This window comes from Coregonus clupeaformis, chromosome 17, assembly GCF_020615455.1.
Source record: "Coregonus clupeaformis isolate EN_2021a chromosome 17, ASM2061545v1, whole genome shotgun sequence".
Taxonomy (NCBI): domain Eukaryota; kingdom Metazoa; phylum Chordata; class Actinopteri; order Salmoniformes; family Salmonidae; genus Coregonus; species Coregonus clupeaformis.
In genome coordinates, this window is record NC_059208.1 from 26,017,776 (window position 1) to 26,041,655 (window position 23,880).

The following is a 23,880-nucleotide window of genomic DNA, read 5'->3' on the forward strand; positions in this document are numbered from 1 at the left end:
TCATTCAAATGATATACACTACTGGTCAAAAGTTTGGACACACTTACTCATTCAAGGGTTTTTTCATTATTTTTACTATTTTTACGTTGAAGAATATTAGTGAAGACATCAAAACTATTAAATAACACTTATGGAATCATGCAGTAACCACAAAAGTGTTAAACAAATCAAAATATTTTTTATATTTGAGATTCTTCAAATAGCCACCCTTTGCCTTGATGACAGTTTTGCACACTCTTGGCATTCTCTCAACCAGCTTCATGAGGTAGTCACCTGGAATGCATTTCAATTAACAGGTGTGCCTTCTTAAAAGTTAATTTGTGGAATTTATTTCCTTCTTAATGCGTTTGAGCCAATCAGTTGTGTTGTGACAAAGTAGGGGGGGTATACAGAAGACAGCCCTATTTGGTAAAAGACCAAGTCCATATTATGGCAAGAACAACTCAAATAAGAAAAGAGAAATGACAGTCCATCATTACTTTAAGACATGTCAATCTGGAAAGTTTCAAGAACTTTGAACGTTTCTTCAAGTGCAGTCGCAAAAAAACATCAAGTGCTATGATGAAACTGGCTCTCATGAGGACCGCCACAGGAATGGAAGACCCAGAGTTACCTCTGCTGCAGAGAATACGTTCATTAGAGTTACCAGCCTCAGAAATTGCAGCCCAAATAAATGCTTCACAGAGTTCAAGTAACAGACACATCTCAACATCAACTGTTCAGAGGGGTCTGTGTGAATCAGGCCTTCATGGTCGAATTGCTGCAAAGAAACCACTACTAAAGGACACCAATAAGAAGAAGAGACCTGTTGGGCCAAGAAATACAAACAATGGACATTAGACCGGTGGAAATGTGTCCTTTGGTCTGGAGTCCAAATTGGAGATTTTTGGTTCCAACCGCCGTGTCTTTGTGAGACGCGGTGTGGGTGAACGGACGATCTCCGCATGTGTAGTTCCCACCGTAAAGCATGGAGGAGGAGGTGTTATTATGTGGGGGTGCTTTGCTGGTGACACTGTCTGTGATTTATTTAGAATTCAAGGCACACTTAACCAGCATAGCTACCACAGCATTCTGCAGCGATATGCCAATCCCATCTGGTTTGGGCTTAGTGGGACTATCATTTGTTTTTCAACAGGACAATGACCCAACACACTTCCAAGCTGTGTAAGGGCTATTTTAACAAGAAGGAGAGTGATGGAGTGCTGCATCAGATGACCTGGCTTCCACAATCCCCCGACGTCAACCCAATTGAGATGGTTTGGGATGAGTCGGACGGCAGAGTGAAGGAAAAGCAGCCAACAAGTGCTCAGAATATGTGGGAACTCCTTCAAAGACTGTTGGAAAAGCATTCCAGGTGAAGCTGGTTAAGAGAATGCCAAGAGTGTGCAAAGGTATTATCAAGGCAAAGGGTGGCTATTTGAAGAATATCAAATATATTTTGATTTGTTTAACACTTTTTTGGTTACTATATTTACATTTACATTTTAGTCATTTAGCAGACGCTCTTATCCAGAGCTGCATGATTCCATAAGTGTTATTTCATAGTTTTGATGTCTTCACTATTATTCTACAATGTAAAAAATAGTAAAAATAAAGAAAAACCCTTGAATGAGCAGGTGTGTCCAAACTTTTGACTGGTACTGTATGTATCTAAAGACAAGAAGACACAGAACTTCTACATATCCTGTTCAAGGTTGAGTTATTTTAAGAACAACTGAACGGCAAACTATGTAGTCATCAATATGTGTAAACTATGATGAACTATAAAGGAGAACAGACAGACAGCTAGACAGTAAATGAAGACTCATACAGCAGACTTCATTGACCAGAGGAAAGGCAGATCGTTGATATTGAAGATGGTATGATCAATCTAACAAACTATCAGTATATCTACTTCACCAATTTACGCCAATAAACATTAAATCTAACTATAAAAAAAGTATGAAATTAAGGATGCATTTCTTCAACTAAATATAGCAAAAGAAGCTATAGCCTTTCCATAGCAAAGTGCAATTTTGTTAAACAATTTGGCGAACCCTTTCTTCCCTCTTCTCTTAGTTTTTCTTGGCATCGTGTTATTCATAGTGCTTATAATAAATATGTTAAGGCCCTATCACAGTAAAGAGGTTTCAAAAATACAGAGCAAAGCAGTTGGTTTCCCTTGTTGGTTGGTGGGTTCATTTTAACGTTTGGCAGTAACTTGCTATCTGTTTGGAATGTACCAGCTGCTGATAGCTATGTAAAAATAGATGTAAACAGTTTTCCAGTTCTCACACATCACAGAAAGAGAGGAACTCAAAACATCCCACGCGCAAAATGAAAACACAAGATGGCTGGGAAAATATGAAATCCTATATTTTTGTTGTGCTTTCATGGAGTTCTTTCTTTAGAAAAGTATTATCCTAGTAGTTGGTCTTAGGTTTCTGTTTGTTTGTTTCTTTCCTACTGTCCTCACACTTGTTTGGCTCCAGGGTGCCCTCCTCCAGGGGGCCTGGCTCCAGGGGGCTCTCCTCCAGGGGGCCTGGCTCCAGGGGGCTCTCCTCCAGGGGGCCTGGCTCCAGGTGGCCCTCCTCCAGGGTTTCCGGCTCCAGGTGGCCCTCCTCCAGGGGGCCTGGCTCCAGGTGGCCCTCCTCCAGGGGGCCTGGCTCCAGGGGGCCCGGCTCCAGGGGGCCCGGCGGGCTTGGTGACTTTCTTCTCATATGACCCATGGTGTTTGTATCCTGCGACATACCCGGATGTGTCCACCATGTCCACGCGACCTGCCTTCCCCTTCCCACGGCCACTCCCGTCAAAGCGCTCCCTGTGTGACCCAGTGAACTTGGTGGTGTCCGTCAGACGAGACACGGTCGGAGAAGCCACCGCTCTCTGTGGACAGAAAGAAAGTCACATAAAAAAAGGTCATGCACGATAATGATTTGAGTTTGTTCTGAGAATGCGTCCCAAATGGCACCCTGTGGGCCCTGGTCAAAAGTAGTGCACTATAAAGGGATTAGAGTGCCATTTGGGACGCATCCCGGAGTCATACCCAGCAGTTGTTTCTATATACACATCACAGTGGACACTAGCATCCTATCCAGGGGATGTACTGGTACTGGTGCCTCAAGCTGCATCACGCTACAGAATGGGCCCTATGGGCCGTTCTGGCTCGGACAAACTCATATTGGTCTGTAGCATATCTATATACTGTATTAATTCCTATCTAAAGTCAGTACTATTGGGTGTCATTTCCTGCTGCTTTGGGACCTTACCGTGACTCCTTTAATGACAGGTTTTTTCCCCTCAATCATCCTAAAGACCTCCCCCTCCGCCTCCTCTCCCGTTTTCTCCTTGAATCTCTTTCTGGCCAGCTCTCCCACCGCTGCCTTGAACTCGTCAAACGTGATGGTGCGACAGGATTTCTTCCTGAAATGTAAAACAACCAACCAGCCACTTAGAAATGCCAAACTACAGATGTCACAGAGTGAAGAGTCTGTGGAATTCAGTGAGAGAATTCTGCTGCTGTTGACATTGACCTCTGTCTTCGTGTCACATCATAAATATGATGACACCCTTTTCCCTATATAGTGCCCTGATCAAAAGTAGTGCACTATAAAGGGTATAGGGTGCCATTCGAGACATGATTTGGCTTGTCATTTGAATGCCCCTCATCACAGTTTGAGAGCTTCAAAGGAGAATGATGGCCCTGCTGTGTAATGGTGTGTTCTACAGATAAACACAGGGAGAAGCGTCTTCGGCACTACCTTGACAGAGACAGACGATGTGTTTATGTGTGAAAGTGAACTTCTCTGCGACAAGGGTTTTTAGATTTTCTGGTGTTCCATGTTCTGCTTTCTACTAGGGCTACGTCCCAAATGGCACCCTATTCCCTATATGGTGCACTACTTTCGACCAGGGTCCATTTGGGATACAGCCTAGTAGTCATCAACATGATGTCAGGTGTTATTATAGCTCAACCAATCACATCCACCCCACCGAGGGGCCATGCGTACGGCTGTTTAATATGACTATACACCATTCTGCTTCTCCGTTCAGACGTCGTCGTGCATAGTAACACAAACACAAACAACCATTGCTGTGGTGATAAATCTGCTAAACAAAAGCCTATAAAGCCAAACAGTCTCCCCGGGTAACCTGCTGTCATAGCAACAAGCTACAGTAAACAGGCCTGTTTGAGGTTTATTATTAATTTGACTCCTTCAGTGACAGATTTTTGTTTGGGCCATCCATCAGTGTTGAACAGTTCAGAGCTCCATTCCTCCATGCCTGTTCCATGCTGTCTAATGTCAGATGGGACATAGGACTTCCAGCTGGCACGTCTGAGGAGAGGAGGAGGACAGCTCTGTGTCTTCTGGAAACCCATTAAATGACCCTTTCAGGAGCGTTTATCGGGATCACAAATATCTAACAGTTTGTACCAAGCGTAGGAGTGCTGATTTAGGATCGGTTTTGCCTTTTAGATCACGATAAATAAGGACAGGGGGGACCTACACTGAGAAGCTTGACACATACAGCCCTGGATCTGTGGTGGAGGCTGGTTGGGACATATCATTCAATTGACAATGAGTGGCTAGCCGATTGGTAAGCCTTTCGGTTCTAGACTGCGGCTATCGTTTTGAATCCATGTTAAAGATGGGATGGGACTTAATTTTTTACTTTCTTATGTTTTTACTGAAAAAATAAAATGTGAAAATAAAATATCTAGCCAGCTGCCTGGCTCACCACAGTAGGGTTGGGGTAGGCAGTAGACACCATAGTGCTGAACTACAGCTAGTCCAGCCTGGTCTCATAGACTAGACGTAACATAGTAAATGTAAATCCGGGACCCTCAAATTCGTTTGGTATGGTTACATAAGACAGATGATTATTTAAGGCAAAAATGAAAGTAGGGTGGTTGGTTGGGGTAGATGGGTGGGTGTATAACGTGAACGTCTAGTAACCCAAATGTTGCGAGTTCAAATCTCATCACGAACAACTTTAGCATTTTAGCTAATTAGCAACTTTTCAACTACTTACTACTTTTTTGCTACTTTTCAACTACTTAGTGTGTTAGCTAACTCTTCCCCTAACCCTAACCTTAACCCTTTATCCTAACTCCTAAACTTAACCCTAACATTAACCCTAACCCCTAGCCTAGCTAACGTTAACCAGCTAGCTAACGTTAGCCACCTATCTAGAATTCGTAGCATATCATACGTTTCGAAAATTGTGAATTCTGTAACATATTGTACATTTTGCAAATTCGTAACATATAATACAAATTGTAATTCGTAACATACTGTGGACACCCCTTCAAATGAGTGGATTTGGATATTTCAGCCACACCCATTGCTGACAGGTGTATAAAATCAAGCACACAGCCATGCAATCTCCATAGACAAACATTGGCAGTAGAATGGCCCGTACTGAAGAGCTCAGTGACTTTCACTGTGGCACCGCCTGCTAGAACTGCCCCGGTCAACTGTAAGCGCTGTTATTGTGAAGTGGAAACGTCTAGGAGCAACAACGGCTCAGCTGCGAAGTGGTAGGCCACATAAGCTAACACAATGGGACCGCCAAGTGCTGAAGTGGGTAGAGCGTAAAAATCATCTGTCTTCGGTTGCAACACTCACTAATGAGTTCCAAACTGCCTCTGGAAGCAACGTCAGCACAATAACTGTTCGTCGGGCGCTTCATGAAATGGGTTTCCATGGCGGAGCAGCTGCACACAAGCCTAAGATCACCATGCGCAATGCCAAGCGTCGGCTGGAGTGGTGTAAAGCTTCACCATCTGACAGTCCGACGGACAAATCTGGGTTTGGCGGATGCCAGGAGAACACTACCTGCCCCAATGCATAGTGCCAACTGTAAAGTTTGGTGGAGGAGGGATAATGGTCTGGGCTGTTTTTCATGGTTCGGGCTAGGCCCCTTAGTTCCAGTGAAGGGAAATCTTAATGCTACAGCATACAATTACATTCTAGACGATTCTGTGCTTCCAACTTTGTGGCAACAGTTTGGGGAAGGCCCTTTCCTGTTTCAGCATGACAATGCCCCCTAGCACAAAGCGAGGTCCATACAGAAATGGTTTGTCGAGATCGGCGTGGAAGAACTTGACTGGCCTACACAGAGCCCTGACCTCAACCCCATCCAACACCTTTGGGATGAATTGGAACGACGACTGTGAGCCAGGCCTAATCGCCCAACATCAGTGCCCGACCTCACTAATGCACTTGTGGCTGAATGGAAGCAAGTCCCCGCAGCAATGTTCCAACATCTAGTGGAAAGCCTTCCCAGAAGAGTGGAGGCCATTATAGCAGCAATTGTGGGACCAACTCCATATTAATGCCCATGATTTTAGAATGAGATGTTCGATGAGCAGGTGTCCACATACTTTTGGTCATGTACTGTAGTGTATCATATGAAATGGGTGATGGACATCCACAAATAATAAATACCATACGAAATGTAACATATCATACTAAATGGAGTGTCTCGGCTTTACGTACAGAATAAAACGAAATGCTCCTGGTTGGCTAGTCAGTGAGAGGGGAGGATCATCACTGGCATGAAATGGCATGACAATAGAGCCTCATTACATAGTCTATAGCATGGCACAGAAACCCAGTGGTACAGTAGACGATCTCCACCCTGAATAAATGTGGATTTACTCAGCCATATAGTCATCAGACAGTGGCCATAAAGCCATTGAATTGTTTATGTGAGCTCTGACTCTCTGATTAAAAGAAAGGCACTATCTGCATCATCTCTGGCACGATGGCACGCACGCCTCCCCAGCTCAGCTCTGCTCATGCCTCAAGTCAGAAACAGCTTAAAACACATCCCTTCCCCCACAAAACTCTTCTCTCTCTCGCTCTCTCTCTCTCTATATATATATATATATATACAGTGGGGGAAAAAGTATTTAGTCAGCCACCAATTGTGCAAGTTCTCCCACTTAAAAAGATGACAGAGGCCTGTAATTTTCATCATAGGTACACGTCAACTATGACAGACAAATTGAGGAGAAATAAATCCAGAAAATCACATTGTAGGATTTTTAATGAATTTATTTGCAAATTATGGTGGAAAATAAGTATTTGGTCACCTACAAACAAGCAAGATTTCTGGCTCTCACAGACCTGTAACTTCTTCTTTAAGAGGCTCCTCTGTCCTCCACTCGTTACCTGTATTAATGGCACCTGTTTGAACTTGTTATCAGTATAAAAGACACCTGTCCACAACCTCAAACAGTCACACTCCAAACTCCACTATGGGCCAGACCAAAGAGCTGTCAAAGGACACTAGAAACAAAATTGTAGACCTGCACCAGGCTGGGAAGACTGAATCTGCAATAGGTAAGCAGCTTGGTTTGAAGAAATCAACTGTGGGAGCAATTATTAGGAAATGGAAGACATACAAGACCACTGATAATCTCCCTCGATCTGGGGCTCCACGCAAGATCTCACCCCGTGGGGTCAAAATGATCACAAAAATCCCAGAACCACACGGGGGGACCTAGTGAATGACCTGCAGAGAGCTGGGACCAAAGTAACAAAGCCTACCATCAGTAACACACTACGCTGCCAGAGACTCAAATCCTGCAGTGCCAGACGTGTCCCCCTGCTTAAGCCAGTACATGTCCAGGCCCGTCTGAAGTTTGCTAGAGTGCATTTGGATGATCCAGAAGAGGATTGGGAGAATGTCATATGGTCAGATGAAACCAAAATAGAACTTTTTGGTAAAAACTCAACTCGTCGTGTTTGGAGGACAAAGAATGCTGAGTTGCATCCAAAGAACACCATACCTACTGTGAAGCATGGGGGTGGAAACATCATGCTTTGGGGCTGTTTTTCTGCAAAGGGACCAGGACGACTGATCCGTGTAAAGGAAAGAATGAATGGGGCCATGTATCGTGAGATTTTGAGTGAAAACCTCCTTCCATCAGCAAGGGCATTGAAGATGAAACGTGGCTGGGTCTTTCAGCATGACAATGATCCCAAACACACCGCCCGGGCAACGAAGGAATGGCTTCGTAAGAAGCATTTCAAGGTCCTGGAGTGGCCTAGCCAGTCTCCAGATCTCAACCCCATAGAAAATCTTTGGAGGGAGTTGAATGTCCGTGTTGCCCAGCGACAGCCCCAAAACATCACTGCTCTAGAGGAGATCTGCATGGAGGAATGGGCCAAAATACCAGCAACAGTGTGTAAAAACCTTGTGAAGACTTACAGAAAACGTTTGACCTGTGTCATTGCCAACAAAGGGTATATAACAAAGTATTGAGAAACTTTTGTTATTGACCAAATACTTATTTTCCACCATAATTTGCAAATAAATTCATTAAAAATCCTACAATGTGATTTTCTGAAAAAAAAATCTCATTTTGTCTGTCATAGTTGACGTGTACCTATGATGAAAATTACAGGCCTCTCTCATCTTTTTAAGTGGGAGAACTTGCACAATTGGTGGCTGACTAAATACATTTTTTCCCCACTGTATATATATATATATATATATATATATATATATATATATACACCCCCATGCCTTTCAAAGCATCTTAACCATTCAATACCCAACAAAGAACATACGAACACAGAACCCCACAACAAACACTGTTCAGTCAGGTGAGGTCATTGCATACTATTATAAATGACCTCGACCGTGTGGCAGTAGAGGATGATGACTACATCATACATCTGGGGAAACAGCAGAGTGAACAAACCTGCCCCCGGACTGTTACTGAGGGCAACAACCCCCCACAACATGACTGTTACTGAGGGCAACAACCCCCCACAAGATGACTGATACTGAGGACAACAACCCCCCACAACATGACTGTTACTGAGGGCAACAACCCCCCACAACATGACTGTTACTGAGGGCAACAACCCCCCACAACATGACTGTTACTGAGGGCAACAACACCCCACAGCATGACTGTTACTGAGGGCAACAACCCCCCACAACATGACTGCTACTGAGGACAACAACCCCCCACAACATGACTGTTACTGAGGGCAACAACCCCCCACAACATGACTGTTACTGAGGGCAACAACACCCCACAACATGACTGTTACTGAGGGCAACAACCCCCCACAACATGACTGTTACTGAGGGTAACAACCCCCCACAACATGACTGTTACTGAGGGCAACAACCCCCACAACATGACTGTTACTGAGGGCAACAACCCTCCACAACATGACTGTTACTGAGGGCAACAACCCCCCACAACATGACTGTTACTGAGGGCAACAACCCCCCACAGGATGAAATAGCATGGGGAGAGCTGATGGAATATTACCATAGTAACAGAATGAGTAGAAGGGATTGAAACCTCCCGACCTGAATGGGAGTTCCTGTTCTATTCATTCTAATTCTATGAATGTTACTGCATGTGGATCTGGATTCTAGAATATATCTTTCAGATAGAATGTCAGTATATTCTTAGGACCCGGTGTTGCTGAAAGTTTAATGTTGCTTGTTAGGTTTTCCCATTCAACTGTTGGGAGCCTATATAGAGTGAGACTTTCTTTCCTTTTATACAGCATATTCATAGAAAACAGTATTTCATATGGTATTCCATTCCAAATTATGGAATACCATATGAAATACTGTTTTCTATTAATATGCTGTATAAAAGGAAAGAAAGTCCCATGAATATAATATAGAAATGTAGGATAGTATCCTATGGATACAGAACCTACCTATGAATGTCATATATATCTGTCCCAATGCTGCTAATTTTATATCAATAAACACTGACATGTCATATTGGCGTGAAGCAGTTGTTAGTATGTGTAATTCAAATTCCAAGTCCATCTATCAGCAAATTGTAATTGAGCTTGATCTAGATACTGGCATCCTTTTTCCCATTTGAAAACAGTCCCAGGTCAAACCATCCATGCTACTAGCTCTCTGTATCTGTCTGCTTTACATAACTATTACACTGCTCAAAAAAATTAAGGGAACACTAAAATAACACATCCTAGATCTGAATGAATGAAATAATCTTATTAAATACTATTTTCTTTACATAGCTGAATGTGCTGACAACAAAATCCCACAAAAATGATCAATGGAAATCAAATGTATCAACCCATGGAGGTCTGGATTTGGAGTCACCCTCAAAATTAAAGTGGAAAACCACACTACAGGCTGATCCAACTTTGATGTAATGTCCTTAAAACAAGTCAAAATGAGGCTCAGTAGTGTGTGTGGCCTCCACGTGCCTGTATGACCTCCCTACAACGCCTGGGCATGCTCCTGATGAGGTGGTGGATGGTCTCCTGAGGGATCTCCTCCCAGACCTGGACTAAAGCATCCGCCAACTCCTGGACAGTCTGTGGTGCAATGTGGCGTTGGTGGATGGAGCGAGACATGATGTCCCAGATGTGCTCAATTGGATTCAGGTCTGGGGAACGGGCGGGCCAGTCCATAGCATCAATGCCTTCCTCTTGCAGGAACTGCTGACACACTCCAGCCACATGAGGTCTAGCATTGTCTTGCATTAGGAGGAACCCAGGGCCAACTGCACCAGCATATGGTCTCACAAGGGGTCTGAGGATCTCATCTCGGTACCTAATGGCAGTCAGGCTACCTCTGGCGAGCACATGGAGGCCCCCCAAAGAAATGCCACCCCACACCATGACTGACCCACCGCCAAACCGGTCATGCTGGAGGATGTTGCAGGCAGCAGAACGTTCTCCACAGCGTCTCCAGACTCTGTCACGTCTGTCACATGTGCTCAGTGTGAACCTGCTTTCATCTGTGAAGAGCACAGGGCGCCAGTGGCGAATTTGCCAATCTTGGTGTTCTCTGGCAAATGCCAAACGTCCTGCACGGTGTTGGGCTGTAAGCACAACCCCCACCTGTGGACGTCGGGCCCTCATACCACCCTCATGGAGTCTGTTTCTGACCGTTTGAGCAGACACATGCACATTTGTGGCCTGCTGGAGGTCATTTTGCAGGGCTCTGGCAGTGCTCCTCCTGCTCCTCCTTGCACAAAGGCGGAGGTAGCAGTCCTGCTGCTGGGTTGTTGCCCTCCTACGGCCTCCTCCACGTCTCCTGATGTACTGGCCTGTCTCCTGGTAGCGCCTCCATGCTCTGGACACTACGCTGACAGACACAGCAAACCTTCTTGCCACAGCTCGCATTGATGTGCCATCCTGGATGAGCTGCACTACCTGAGCCACTTGTGTGGGTTGTAGACTCCGTCTCATGCTACCACTAGAGTGAAAGCACCGCCAGCATTCAAAAGTGACCAAAACATCAGCCAGATCAGAACCACTTCTTTATTGGGGGTGTCTTGCTAATTGCCTATAATTTCCACCTGTTGTCTATTCCATTTGCACAACAGCATGTGAAATTTATTGTCAATCAGTGTTGCTTCCTAAGTGGACAGTTTGATTTCACAGAAGTGTGATTGACTTGGAGTTACATTGTGTTGTTTAAGTGTTCCCTTTATTTTTTTTAGCAGTGTATATAACAGGAGGATCCTACTACTGGAGCTCTACCAGACATCCCTTTATACTGAGACAACAGTTGATTCAACGAAATGCAGTTCACCATTACAAGGAGGATGAAAGAAACAGAAAGGATGATAACGCCTTCTACCCTCTCCTCCTCTCTCCTCCTCTCCTCTCCTCTCCTCTACTCTCTCCTCTACCCTCTCCTCCTCCTCTCCTCCTCTCCTCTCCTACTCTCTCCTCTACCCTCTCCTCCTCTCTCCTCCTCTCCTCTCTCCTCCTCTCTCTCCTCCTCTATCCTCCTCTCCTCTACCCTCTCCTCCTCTACCCTCTCCTCCTCTCCTCTCCTCTCTCCTCCTCTACCCTCTCCTCCTCTACCCTCTCCTGCTCTCTCCTCCTCTCCTCTCCCTCTCCTCTCCTCTCCTCTCCTCTCCTCTCCCTCTCCTCCTCCTCTCCTCTCCTCTCCCTCTCCTCTCCTCTCCTCTCCTCTCCTCTCCTCTCCTCTCCTCTCCTCTCCCTCTCCTCTCCCTCTCCTCTCCTCTCCTCTCCTCTCTCCTCCTCTCCTCTCTCTTCCTCTCTCCTCCTCTCCGCTCCTCTCTCCTCTCCTCTCCCCAATAAGGACAAGTCAGAGTTCACAGTAGTAGTCTGCGTTTCAAATGGCACCCTAATCCCTTCCAAGTGCACTACTTTTGACCAGTGCCCATAAGGCTCTGGTCAAAAGTAGTGCACTATTTAGGGAATGGAGTGCCATTTGGCCTGCAAGATTTCTACTACGCCATTTGGGACAGAACCTACTAGAAAAGCTTTCCTTACTTGACTTTAGTGAAGACGATATCCACGTCCGTGAGAGTGACAGTTTTTCCGTCGATGACACCGCAGTCCTTGCACAGCTTGGACCAGTTCTTGCCATGCATGTCCTTTCCTGTTGCGCGCGTGTCGCCGTGGATGGCGAACCGCCGGAACGACTCCTCCAGTGCAGTTATCTCCACGGGCGTCCGCGACCCTGCCCCACCCTCGCTGGTGCCGTTGGACTCGGAGGAAAGCCTCTTGGAGGCCCGGTCCTTGGACTGCTGTTCGCTGGGCGGCCGCAGGGGAGTGGAGGAGATTGGAGGGTTGGGGTGCTTGGCCGTCTGCACTTTAAAATCTGCCATACTGTCTCTGAGGAGGAGGAAAGAGAAAGACATTATTAGCTGAAGAGACAAGAAGGTTGGTCTTCCTGTCTATGTCAAACAGATTGACATACTGTACATGAGTTAAGTATGTGGGACATAATATTAGCTCTGTGTCTCCTGTTTTAAACCACTGTGTTAGTACAGGTGGAGTGGTACCTAATAACAGCTCTGTGTAGTACAGGTGGAGTGGGACCTAATAACAGCTCTGTGTCTGCTGTTTTAAACCACTGTGTTAGTACAGGTGGAGTGGGACCTAATAACAGCTCTGTGTCTGCTGTTTTAAACCACTGTGTTAGTACAGGTGGAGTGGGACCTAATAACAGCTCTGTGTCTGCTGTTTTAAACCACTGTGTTAGTATAGGTGGAGTGGGACATAATAACAGCTCTGTGTCTGCTGTTTTAAACCACTGTGTTAGTATAGGTGGAGTGGGACCTAATAACAGCTCTGTGTCTGCTGTTTTAAACCACTGTGTTAGTACAGGTGGAGTGGGACCTAATAACAGCTCTGTGTCTCCTGATTTAAACCACTGTGTTAGTACAGGTGGAGTGGGACCTAATAACAGCTCTGTGTCTCCTGTTTTAAACCACTGTGTTAGTACATGTGGAGTGGGACCTAATAACAGCTCTGTGTCTCCTGTTTTAAACCACTGTGTTAGTACAGGTGGAGTGGGACATAATAACAGCTCTGTGTCTGCTGTTTTAAACCACTGTGTTAGTACAGGTGGAGTGGGACATAATAACAGCTCTGTGTCTGCTGTTTTAAACCACTGTGTTAGTACAGGTGGAGTGGGACATAATAACAGCTCTGTGTCTCCTGTTTTAAACCACTGTGTTAGTACAGGTGGAGTGGGACCTAATAACAGCTCTGTGTCTGCTGTTTTAAACCACTGTGTTAGTACAGGTGGAGTGGGACATAATAACAGCTCTGGGGTGGCAGAAAAGGGGAATTCTCATCTCTGCTGCATCATGTTGTGATCCTGACTGTAGGTTAAGGAGATGACTGTAGGTTAAGGAGATGACTGTAGGTTAAGGAGATGACTGTAGGTTTAGGAGATGACTGTAGGAGCAGCTGTAATCTTGTTCATCAGACCCTGGTAAATGCACTATGTAGGGAACAGGGTCCCATTTTGGACACAGGCTTAGCCTGGGGATGATGTTAGGGCAGCTGTATAGACAGCTGTAGTGGATGCCTTGGGTCCTCTTGTTCCCCTGTGAAAAAGCACTGTCTCTAACCCAAGGATCAGCTTGTTGCTTTGGATCTGGTTCTCTCTCTCACCGCAAGTTAGCTTAGTGTGCTAGTTGGAGGCTGGAGCCAGATCTTTAGCTTAGCTAGTTGTCAGTGGTGTGTTGCCTGGCCCAGGATGACTGTGAATGGGCAGATGTCGTAAGTGTTCTGGCACAGAGGTGACGTTATTATCTCTGGAATTCAAGAGCAGAGCCATGGTAGTGCCAGGAGAGCAGACGCACAGTCAGGCAGGCCGGCAGACACACACACGCACGCACACACACACACACACACGCTTTCACGTGCACACACACTGGTAGTATTTCTACTGTTTCAAACCGCTGTGTTTTACTTTGCGCGTGAGGTCATAGAACAGTTTAGAGAGAGGCAGACTGATTTAAGAAATGTTGAGAATTGATGTTGATACAACAGCATATTCAGAGACATCCGTGACTACTTACCTTAGTTCAGCCAGCTTTGGGTCAGCCAGCTTGATTGGGTCAGCCATGGCGCTGCTGTAGTTGGTTTCCCCCTCTACACTGCTTGGAGTAGGTGATTCTCTTAGTTTCTTTGTGCTGTGGAAAAGATTCAATGAACATTGTGACTGTGATGTTCAGTTTCACTCTTTCTATTTCTGTGTGTGTGTGTGTGTGTGTGTGTGTGTGTGTGTGTGTGTGTGTATGTGTGTGTGTATGTATGTGTGTGTGTGTGGACAAGAATGAAAGTGGAAAAAGTGACAGCCCATTGTTCTTCAAAGTCTGAAAGCAAAGTGCAAAGTGCGGAACTATGGGTGCTCCCACTTTCACCGTGTGAGGCCTTCAGGCTTATTAAATCACCCTCCTTCTACTGTCAAGATATTTATGACTCATCCAGTGATAACAATTGCATCCCAAATGGCATCCTATTCGCTATATATGACACTACTTACCCATAGGGCTCTGGTCAAAAGTAGTGCACTACATAGGGAATAGGGTGCCATTTGGAACGTAAGTCAACATGTTTCATTATGTACTTGGCACCAAATCCAAAGCACTAAACTAGTAATAGCATGGCAATACGAATAACACCTTATAGTTTAACCTAAATACTTATAGTTTAGATTTAAAACAAATACATACTGTATTGTTCAGAGACAACATCATATGTTCTAGTTAAGACCCTAATAGATAACAACCTTATGCCCTGCCACAGCTCTTACCTCACGTTTCTCATTTCTTCAATCCAACTGATAAAACCTGACTGCCTTCCTTTTTAAAGTCTGGCTGTAGCCGAGCCCCTCTCCTGTTAAGGGCTTGTTTTACAACAATCATTCTCTGCTTGTGTCCCAAATGACACCCTATTCCCTAATTAGTGTACTACTTTTGACCAGGGCTCTGGTCTAAAGTAATGCTCTATATAGAACAGGGTGCCATTTGGGACCATTTGGGACACAGACTCTCTCTCCAGATGCTTTCAGTCAGTCTGAGGAGCAGGATTCCTCTTTAAACACATCATTGGCATCATCACAGCAAGACAAGCGGCATTTAGCTAACCACGTCACAAAGACATTTCCTTTGATTCCTGGATCACATCTGCATTAATAAATTGACTAAGACACACACAGGTATTTTACTAAAACGATTCCATGTTACAAGTCTCATTGAAATACCTAAGGTAGATTTGAAAGAGTAACCAATGACAGATATCAGATTTTCAACAAAGCCGTGTTATTGGAAGATACTGATGACTTCCTGATAATGTTGTACCACTGAAGTAAATAAGAACTGTGCTCACCAAGTCGTTCCCATGGTGAACTACAGTAACCACTCAGCAGCCTCGCAGGACCCATTTTGCCATGGCAAAGTACACCCCAACAAAGTCCCCCCCCCCCCACACACGCAGCTTGTCAGTTCTGACTGCTCCCAGAGAGCAGTTCTGTTATCTATCTAGAGGTCCGGAATACAGACAGAGAACTTTTATATTTCATAACATTTAAATGTTAAATTTCTTCTCCAACTGATTTCAACTGTCACTCAAATATAGAGCGTGAAGAGTGGATAGTTGCTGTCATTCAATGCACCCCCAGCCCCCTTCAGTACTACACGGGTGACACGGCACCATGGGTGGCAAAGAAGGGGTTTTGTTTACAAGACAGCTACAATCAACCACATAAATTAACTCTAAATACTGAAAAACCCTAGATGGACCCTGTGTAAGGGCATTATGTTTTGCAGGGTCCATTCTTACAGGGAAAACAAGCAATTATTAATGTCTATCAATAATGTCATTGAGAACGGGGGACACTGGGTAGCCATTGTGACAGCACTGTGACAGCTCTGTCTGGCTCTGAGTCCCATGGCCGTCTCTTCACACATCCACACATGGTGGATGACGTCGCTGAGTGCTACCATTGGTGTTACGGGGGTTGGGGCGGTGGTATGGGTCATCCAGGACTCTGGCCAAAACAAACATAGGCTATGTCCCAAATGTCACCCTATTCCCTATATGGTGCATTACTTTGTTTTGACCAGTGTCCATAGGGCTCTGGTCAAAAGTAGTGTACTACATAGGGAATAGGGTGCCATTTGGGACGCAGACATGGAGAGATGCAGGGTTGTTTAGTTAACTGTTATAGCTCTAACTTATAACTCTAACTTGGTAAGTATTTAAACAGTTACCCTTGAAGCCATTAAACAGTTACCCCTTGGCCGACCATTCAACTACTGAACTCCCAACTTCAGGAATAAACAAAGAACTGTATTATAGAGTACACATAAATAGTTTAACAGCTTCCCTCTTCCACAAATGAATAAAAACAGTGATATGATCAATGTCACAACACTTACAGCAGCTATTGGTACAGGAGCTTGGATGATCCGTGTGAAACTTTCACACAATCTTGTTTCAGCTTGCATCCTGCCACACAAGACTTTCCCAGCAAATTCACTCCACTTCCTCTCGAACCATCTACATGTACAGACAGACTTGGCTTCCCTCTGTGTACATAGTTGTGTTTGGGGAAGGCTGTTTATTTACTGTGACACCCTCGTCCCTACGATAGAGTGCTCTGTGGTGCTCTTTGTGCCCTGACGAGTAAAATCGATCTAGAACAAAGGACTCTTTTCACTCTCTTGTTTTATAGTCAGTGAAGTCTCAAGTGTTCAAGTGTCACAGTCTCCTATACAGCCACAGTCTCCTATACAGCCACAGTCTCCTATACAGCCACAGTCTCCTATACAGCCACAGTCTCCTATACAGCCACAGTCTCCTATACAGCCACAGTCTCCTAAAAAACCCATCACGTTCAAGACTAAGGCTAATAGAGAGGCTAGTGAGAGGGGTTGCATCCTAATTGACACTCTATTCCCTATATAGTGCACTACTTATTCGGCTCTGGTCTAAAGTAGTGCACTGTATAGGGACTACGGTTTCATTTGGGAAACACCCAAAGAGTTAATTTAGTCTACAAAACCCTCATGTTAACAATTAAGACTGGATGGTGTGTAAAATATAAGCAGAGAAAGTATTTTGGTACTTTTACGTGGGTCATTTTTCCCTGCATTGTGTCTATTTTTAAGGTGCAATATGCAGAAATCACTCCGCCATTTCCTGGTTGCTAAAATTCTAATAGCTCACCTCATTTCAGTTTATGTGACAAAACAAGCAATGTACAGTGTAGGGAATCATTGTACCATCTAAACCGCTGTGAAATATCTTCTCAATGACCAAAAATATTGTATTTTCAGTTGTTTGAAGCTGGTGTACAAAACCGAAAGTAAAAGACGCAAAAATGAAAGTTAAGAATGGGAAGCAAAGAAATAGCTCACATAGAACAAATATACAGCTCCTTAGACTTGCTTTCAATGCGCACGACATATCTATAACACACATTTCTACGTGAATTTGGTCGGCTCACCCAAAAAGTTACATATTGCAGCTTTAAGTCTCATTTAGTCCATGGCTGTGAATACAGAATATATTATTAAAGATATTAGTATTTTACCTTACATTTTAGTAAACATGTTATGATCGGATGATCATATTATTGATGATTGGATTACAGTGAAGAATATATTACATACATTAGAACTGTCAGAAATGAACTGTGGCTTGGATCTAATAGAGGATTTAATTTACAGCATATGAAAGGTTAATTACCGTGGCATTAACCAGACACTAGGCATAACAACCCCCAACAGTATGGAGTATAGTCCATACTGACACATTGGCCAGATAGTCTGTAGTATCGTCTTCTCTCTCTCTCTTAGGCCTGCCTGTTTGCTGTCCCATATTTGTAGACAACTACAAAGGAAAAAAGCCATTTGGTTGAGTCCAGATCTCAAGAGACAAATCTGTGACTGGATGACCGCATGCTTACATATACTCGCCTTCTGGTCATGCGTTGCTGCATACAGATGAGTGCTTTACCATATAAATTGGCCCATTTTGAACTCTGTTATTAATAGCAACACAACACGCCATGGTAAGAACATTCTATCTGTTCATAAGAGGGGGGGAAGAGTCAGCAGAGGACAATAAGCAGACACAGCCAATCGTAAACATTATGAGAATACCACACACTTAACAACTTGAGGTGTGTGTGTGAGAGCGTGAGTGAGTGTGTGTGAGCTGTGCAACGTGAGTACATGCTTGTGTGTGAGCGCGAACCCGTGTGTTCGTTCATTCAAGCATGCGTATGAGTGCCTGCGCGCATGTTTCTGTTTGTGTGTCACTCCCTGACTGGGCATGCCGTGGTGAACCAATCTGCTCTCCATCTAGATCAGTCCCAGCCAGCCTTGTCAGCCAATCAGAACAGAGTGTGTGCTAGAATGCCCCCATGACCCCTAGTCTACCCAGTTCTACACCTAGTATGACACTATACCACCATCACCCCTAGTCTACCCAGTTCTACACCTAGTCTGCAGCCCAAATGGCACCCTTTTCCCTATATGGCTCTGGTCAAAAGTAGTGCACTATAAAGGGAATAGAGTGCCATTTAGGATGCAGGTTGTCCTAGTCTGCCAACTGACCACCATGCCATGTCTACCATAGACTACCGCCTGGTAGCCTGGTCCCAGATCATAATGTGGTAGCCTGGTCCCAGATCATAATGTGGTAGCCTGGTCCCAGATCATAATGTGGTAGCCTGCTCCCAGATCATTATGTGGTAGCCTGGTCCCAGATCATAATGTGGTAGCCTGGTCCCAGATCATAATGTGGTAGCCTGGTCCCAGATCATAATGTGGTATCCTGGTCCCACATCATAATGTGGTAGCCTGGTCCCAGATCATAATGTGGTAGCCTGTTCCCAGATCATAATGTAGTAGCCTGATCCCAGATCATAATGTGGTAGCCTGGTCCCAGATCATAATGTGGTAGCCTGGTCCCAGATCATAATGTGGTAGCCTGGTCCCAGATCATAATGTGGTAGCCTGGTCCCAGATCATAATGTGGTAGCCTGGTCCCAGATCATAATGTGGTAGCCTGATCCCACATCATAATGTGGTAGCCTGGTCCCGGATCATTATGTGGTAGCCTGCTCCCAGATCATTATGTGGTAGCCTGGTCCCAGATCATAATGTGGTAGCCTGTTCCCAGATCATAATGTGGTAGCCTGGTCCCAGATCATAATGTGGTAGCCTGGTCCCAGATCATTATGTGGTAGCCAGATCCCAGATCATAATGTAGTATTCTGGTCCCAGCTCTAACTAGCATGGCCAAACCCATACATAAAGCAACATAGATCTGGGCCCAGGCTACATTGACAGAAGGCTAAAATACACTATCCTGAGTCTGTCAGTCTTCACTAGAGCACCAACACCCAGAGTCCCAGTCCGCCATTTAACCACCATTGTACCACTAACCACTGACCTGAGTCCACCAATCAGACAACAACTCTTCCCTGTGTAAACCTCTCTACCACGTCCAGGTAGTCAGTCTGCCATGGTGTCCCTCTTAGTTACCCAGTCTTGCACAGGGCTCTACGTTGAGCATGTGTGCTCCTAAGTTGAAAAATGTATGCGCACACAGAGACATTTAGGAGCACAATGAAAAATATTTGAGGTAATAAAGCTAGAATCCTTCATTTTTCTAGGCGCAATGGTGCTCCTAAGTTAAAATTCCAGGTTGCACAGCAAAATATTTAGCTGCATATGCGAGTAAAATGGCGGCACTATAGAGCCCTGTTGCAGGCAGCTCTCAGAGTCCACAGTAACCCCCCTCCCCTCCATCCATCCATCTATCCCAGAGTGCATTACATCTTCACCCTACTGCCCCATGGGTCTGAAGTCACTCACCGTTGTCTGTCTGTGTCTCTTGCTGCAGTTTGTTAGGCCTGGGAATTGCCAGGGACCTCACAATACGATATTATCACCATACTTAGGTGCTGATACGATTTGTATTGCGTTTTCATGATTACATACGTATCGGGATTCTATACTGCTATTTGATTGGGATTTGATGTTCCAAACATATTTCTCACCATATGTCTGCTGCAGAGAGACAAGAGAGAGCCATGAGAAAATGAGTTTTGATCAGTCATGGAAATAAAAGTGATGAAAACATGTTGGCTCACTATTTAAGAAGAAGATGGACAACAAGCTATGAAGGAAAAATACTGGAGTTTTGGTGCAGGTACAGCCAACTAGCGCTAGCTAATGCTACCTACAGTAGCAAAAAAAAGTATATATTTTTTACAAATAGATACTTGGAGTCAAATATCAATATAATGTTGTCTAAAAATAATATTACGAAATGTAACTGTATCGATTTCTTCCCCCATTACTAGAGTTTTTGTGTCTCTCTCTTGCTCGCTCTCTCCCTCTCTCTCTCTCTCCCTCTCTCTCTTTCTCTCTCCCTCTCTCTCCCTCTCTCTCTCTCTCTCTCTCTCTCTGTGGCTGGAGTGTGTACTGTATGTTAGCCTTCCTCTCCTTCCCACCCTCCCTCCCTCCCTCCCTCCCTCCCACCATCCCTCCCTCCCTCCCTCCATCCCCTCTCCGGTGTCAGGCACGAATGTATTGTGCTTCAGAAACAATATGTTACGCTATCTCTGCTCAGTCCTTATTGTGGTCATAACAATAAGCCATATAAAGATACAAGGCAGAGTAATGAAAGAGAGGATCCTTATGCAACCCCGATGGATGAATGATCCCAATGAGAGCAGCAGTGGTCCTGTCTGTCCCCTCTCACATGGAGAGAGGCCTGGGCTGTGGCTCAAATGGTACCCTATTCCCTATGTAGTACACTACATGGGCTCTGGTCAAAAGTAGCGCACTATATAGGGAATAGGGTGCCATTTGGGATGCAACCCTGTTCATCTGATAGCACTGAGTGGAAGGTGTTAAACTCCAACAGGAATGCAGAACAACGTGGGTTCTTTTTGACATACTACTGTACACACCAGTCAATTGTGGAAACCGTAACCACATTTTCCATTGATATCACTCGGCTGGGAGAGGCAAAGTTTAACATAAAAAATAAAAAAACGTTTAAAAACATTTCAAAATGCAGCGGGCTGATTAGATACAGACAGTGTCCTCTAATTATTCATCATCAGTGACACCAACAATTACCTGAATGATTTGAGAGGACTACAAGAGCTGAATTTCTTTGGCCTTTTTACATTTTTGTGGGGAAAAGAGTGGGGAGTTTTTTCATGTTGGATGGGCGTGAAAGATAGGAGAGAGCATGCTTAAAGAGCACTGGGCCGGATTCAAACCCACGCTGACAGCGGTACATCGTCCATGTGCTCCAGAGGAAGTGGCTTAAAGCTTAGATTACTAGATCACCCCTTTGGCTTTTTTCACTGACCATGCAGACAACGCACTTTCATAATGTGTTTTTTTCCCCAAAAACATAACCTTTCATAACCACCCTGTCCTGAATATGAACTAACTGAACAACAAAATATACTAATTTACCCTGTGAGGGTAATTGTTTATGACAGGATCCAGTGACTCTCGGACCAGAGTGCACTGCAACCATGTGCCAAGAGAGAAATCTGGGGCAAAGTCAGTGAATGACTGCATTCGCTCCTCATGCGTACCTAATACAACATATGGGGATAAACAAGGCTAACGCACACGTAAAGCAGAAGTGCTGTGAACAAAATACTGGGCCATTTATTTGTAAAATCTGACCTACGTTTTCAATTAGGTCTACGTTTGAATTACTGTACTGCTTTACTTATATACTGCTTGAGTTGGAGACAAGCAAAGACTGATTGGCAAATCCTCTCTGACTGTGAAACACTAGATACTGTATGTGGGCCCAGCACATGTAGTGTTGCCGGCCAAGCATCTGTCATTTCCATCAACATACATGACCATATCATCAGCCACAGTACCATGTCATCATGATGTTACAAGATATTGGTTGAATCTTTGATGCAATAGAATCGACATGCGCCAAGATATTGGTTGAATCTTTGATGCAATAGAATCGACATGCGCCAAGATATTGGTTGAATCTTTGATGCAATAGAATCGACATGCACCTAAAGAGTACATAAACAGAATACACAAGGAGGTGAACAACTGGGTAAATGGGCTTCATGCATTCTTAGGGTAGTTTGTATGAGAATATTATCATTCCAACAGGCTTCCTTCAACTATTTTCCCTTCTAGGCTGACTAGGCTATATTATGTAACAATCATGCATTAGAAGCCAGAGCAGGGTTTGATACAAAGGATCTGCCCTACAGTTTCAAGAGGATCTCCTATGCCATAAAGGACCCGACCTCTTGGTAGAGGTAGTAGCTATGTCGTACAAGGGAGAAGGTAACAATACATGTAAAACGTCGAGAGACCAAACGATATAGGCTATGCTATGGTTCGTTTAAGTTGACAGTACAGAAGTTGGATAATGCAGTATGAGCATGTTTCCTGCGCGAGATTGGTTACATAAACTTGCAAATGTGCAGAGATTCATGCTCAAGTAGTGGTCTCTGGAATAGTCCACCGTGGCACGTGACCATTGTTATTGTGACCATGCACAGGCTGCAGTCTCAACTCTTCTATTGCCACTTGCCAGTGCATAACGCAATACCTGGTAATACATCGAATATGCGTATACACTATTGACAGCGTCTACAATTCAGTAAACGATACACCATTATGCAATGCATAATTCTAGAACCAAACGGCGTAAAAGACCAGTGCGTTCAAATGAGGGAAAAACGAAAGCATATTTGACAATCAAGCGACTTTCTGCATATAATGCACAACATAATTTAGTGTGCAATGAAATATAGAAATACATTTATATTAAAGTAGCTATCAATTTGCATATTTAAAAAATCGCATTGAACCGACCATATGTCAGTTTCAAAATAAACGCACACCAAAACAAATAAACTGTCAACATCAATAGCAGTTATTTTGCCAAAAAACATTTAACCACATCTGTAAATAACACATTTACCTGATATCTCAATCCTTCTCCAATCCACTGTTATTCGTTGTCAATTCCACAAAATCATAACTGCACGTCGAGGATCGTTGGCAACATTATACTCTCCCGCTACATAGGATCTCAAATGCCTGCCTGCTGTTCGCCTCCGCTAAAGAAATGAGGGGAGAAATTCAGGCCACTGATTGGCTGCAGCACTCCTACCACTCGTGTAAACGTCAAAGTATTCTCATGAAGGTGATGGGCAATGGATAACGTTATTTTGTTTTATCCATAAAAGGTTAAGGGAATTCCTTCCGTTCCGTGGGAATCTCTGTTCTGTCGTGCTCTTTTGCAGTATGGAGTATTCGGAGCACTTCTAAACCATCTATCAAAGGTTAGACCAGCCAATGAGGTGATTGTACATTCATTTGAATTAGGTGCTGCTATTCAATCAATTGTACTCCCATCCAAAAATGTAATACTTCAGAATAAATATTCTGAGTGAAATGTTTTCCATGAGAAAGAGCCAGTACAGGCAGAGTGAGAAAGCAGTAGCACATCACTGAGGTCCAAGGACCAAAGGCCATGGTATGTATATAAAAAGATTAGAAAAGAAAAACAAATCAGAATAGTTTCCAGGAAATGCAACCTGGCTCTAGTCCGAGTA

General features: G+C 44.3%; 1 protein-coding gene across 1 annotated transcript; it reads right to left on the reverse strand.

Moving 5' to 3' along the window:
- Window positions 1-1,584: 1,584 nt before the first annotated feature.
- Window positions 1,585-23,393, reverse strand: LOC121542318 (tubulin polymerization-promoting protein-like). The gene is made up of 5 exons (XM_041851718.2): window positions 23,244-23,393; window positions 14,306-14,419; window positions 12,261-12,605; window positions 3,249-3,402; window positions 1,585-2,865 (listed from the first exon to the last, which is right to left on the reverse strand). The coding sequence occupies exons 2-5, from the start codon at window positions 14,350-14,352 to the stop codon at window positions 2,452-2,454; spliced, it is 960 nt and encodes a 319-aa protein (XP_041707652.2). The 5' UTR covers window positions 14,353-14,419; window positions 23,244-23,393; the 3' UTR covers window positions 1,585-2,451.
- Between the last annotated feature and the right edge of the window lie 487 nt (window positions 23,394-23,880).

Bases quoted from the DNA above. Each gene is read 5' to 3' on its own strand.
- LOC121542318 (XM_041851718.2), bottom strand. From the start codon at position 14,352: ATGGCTGACCCAATCAAGCTGGCTGACCCAAAGCTGGCTGAACTAAG. The intron at 12,606-14,305 runs GTAAGTAGTCAC...CCTCCTCCTCAG, and splicing joins CCAAAGCTGGCTGAACTAAG to AGACAGTATGGCAGATTTTA. The intron at 3,403-12,260 runs GTAAGGAAAGCT...TTTACATTTCAG, and splicing joins ATCGTCTTCACTAAAGTCAA to GAAGAAATCCTGTCGCACCA.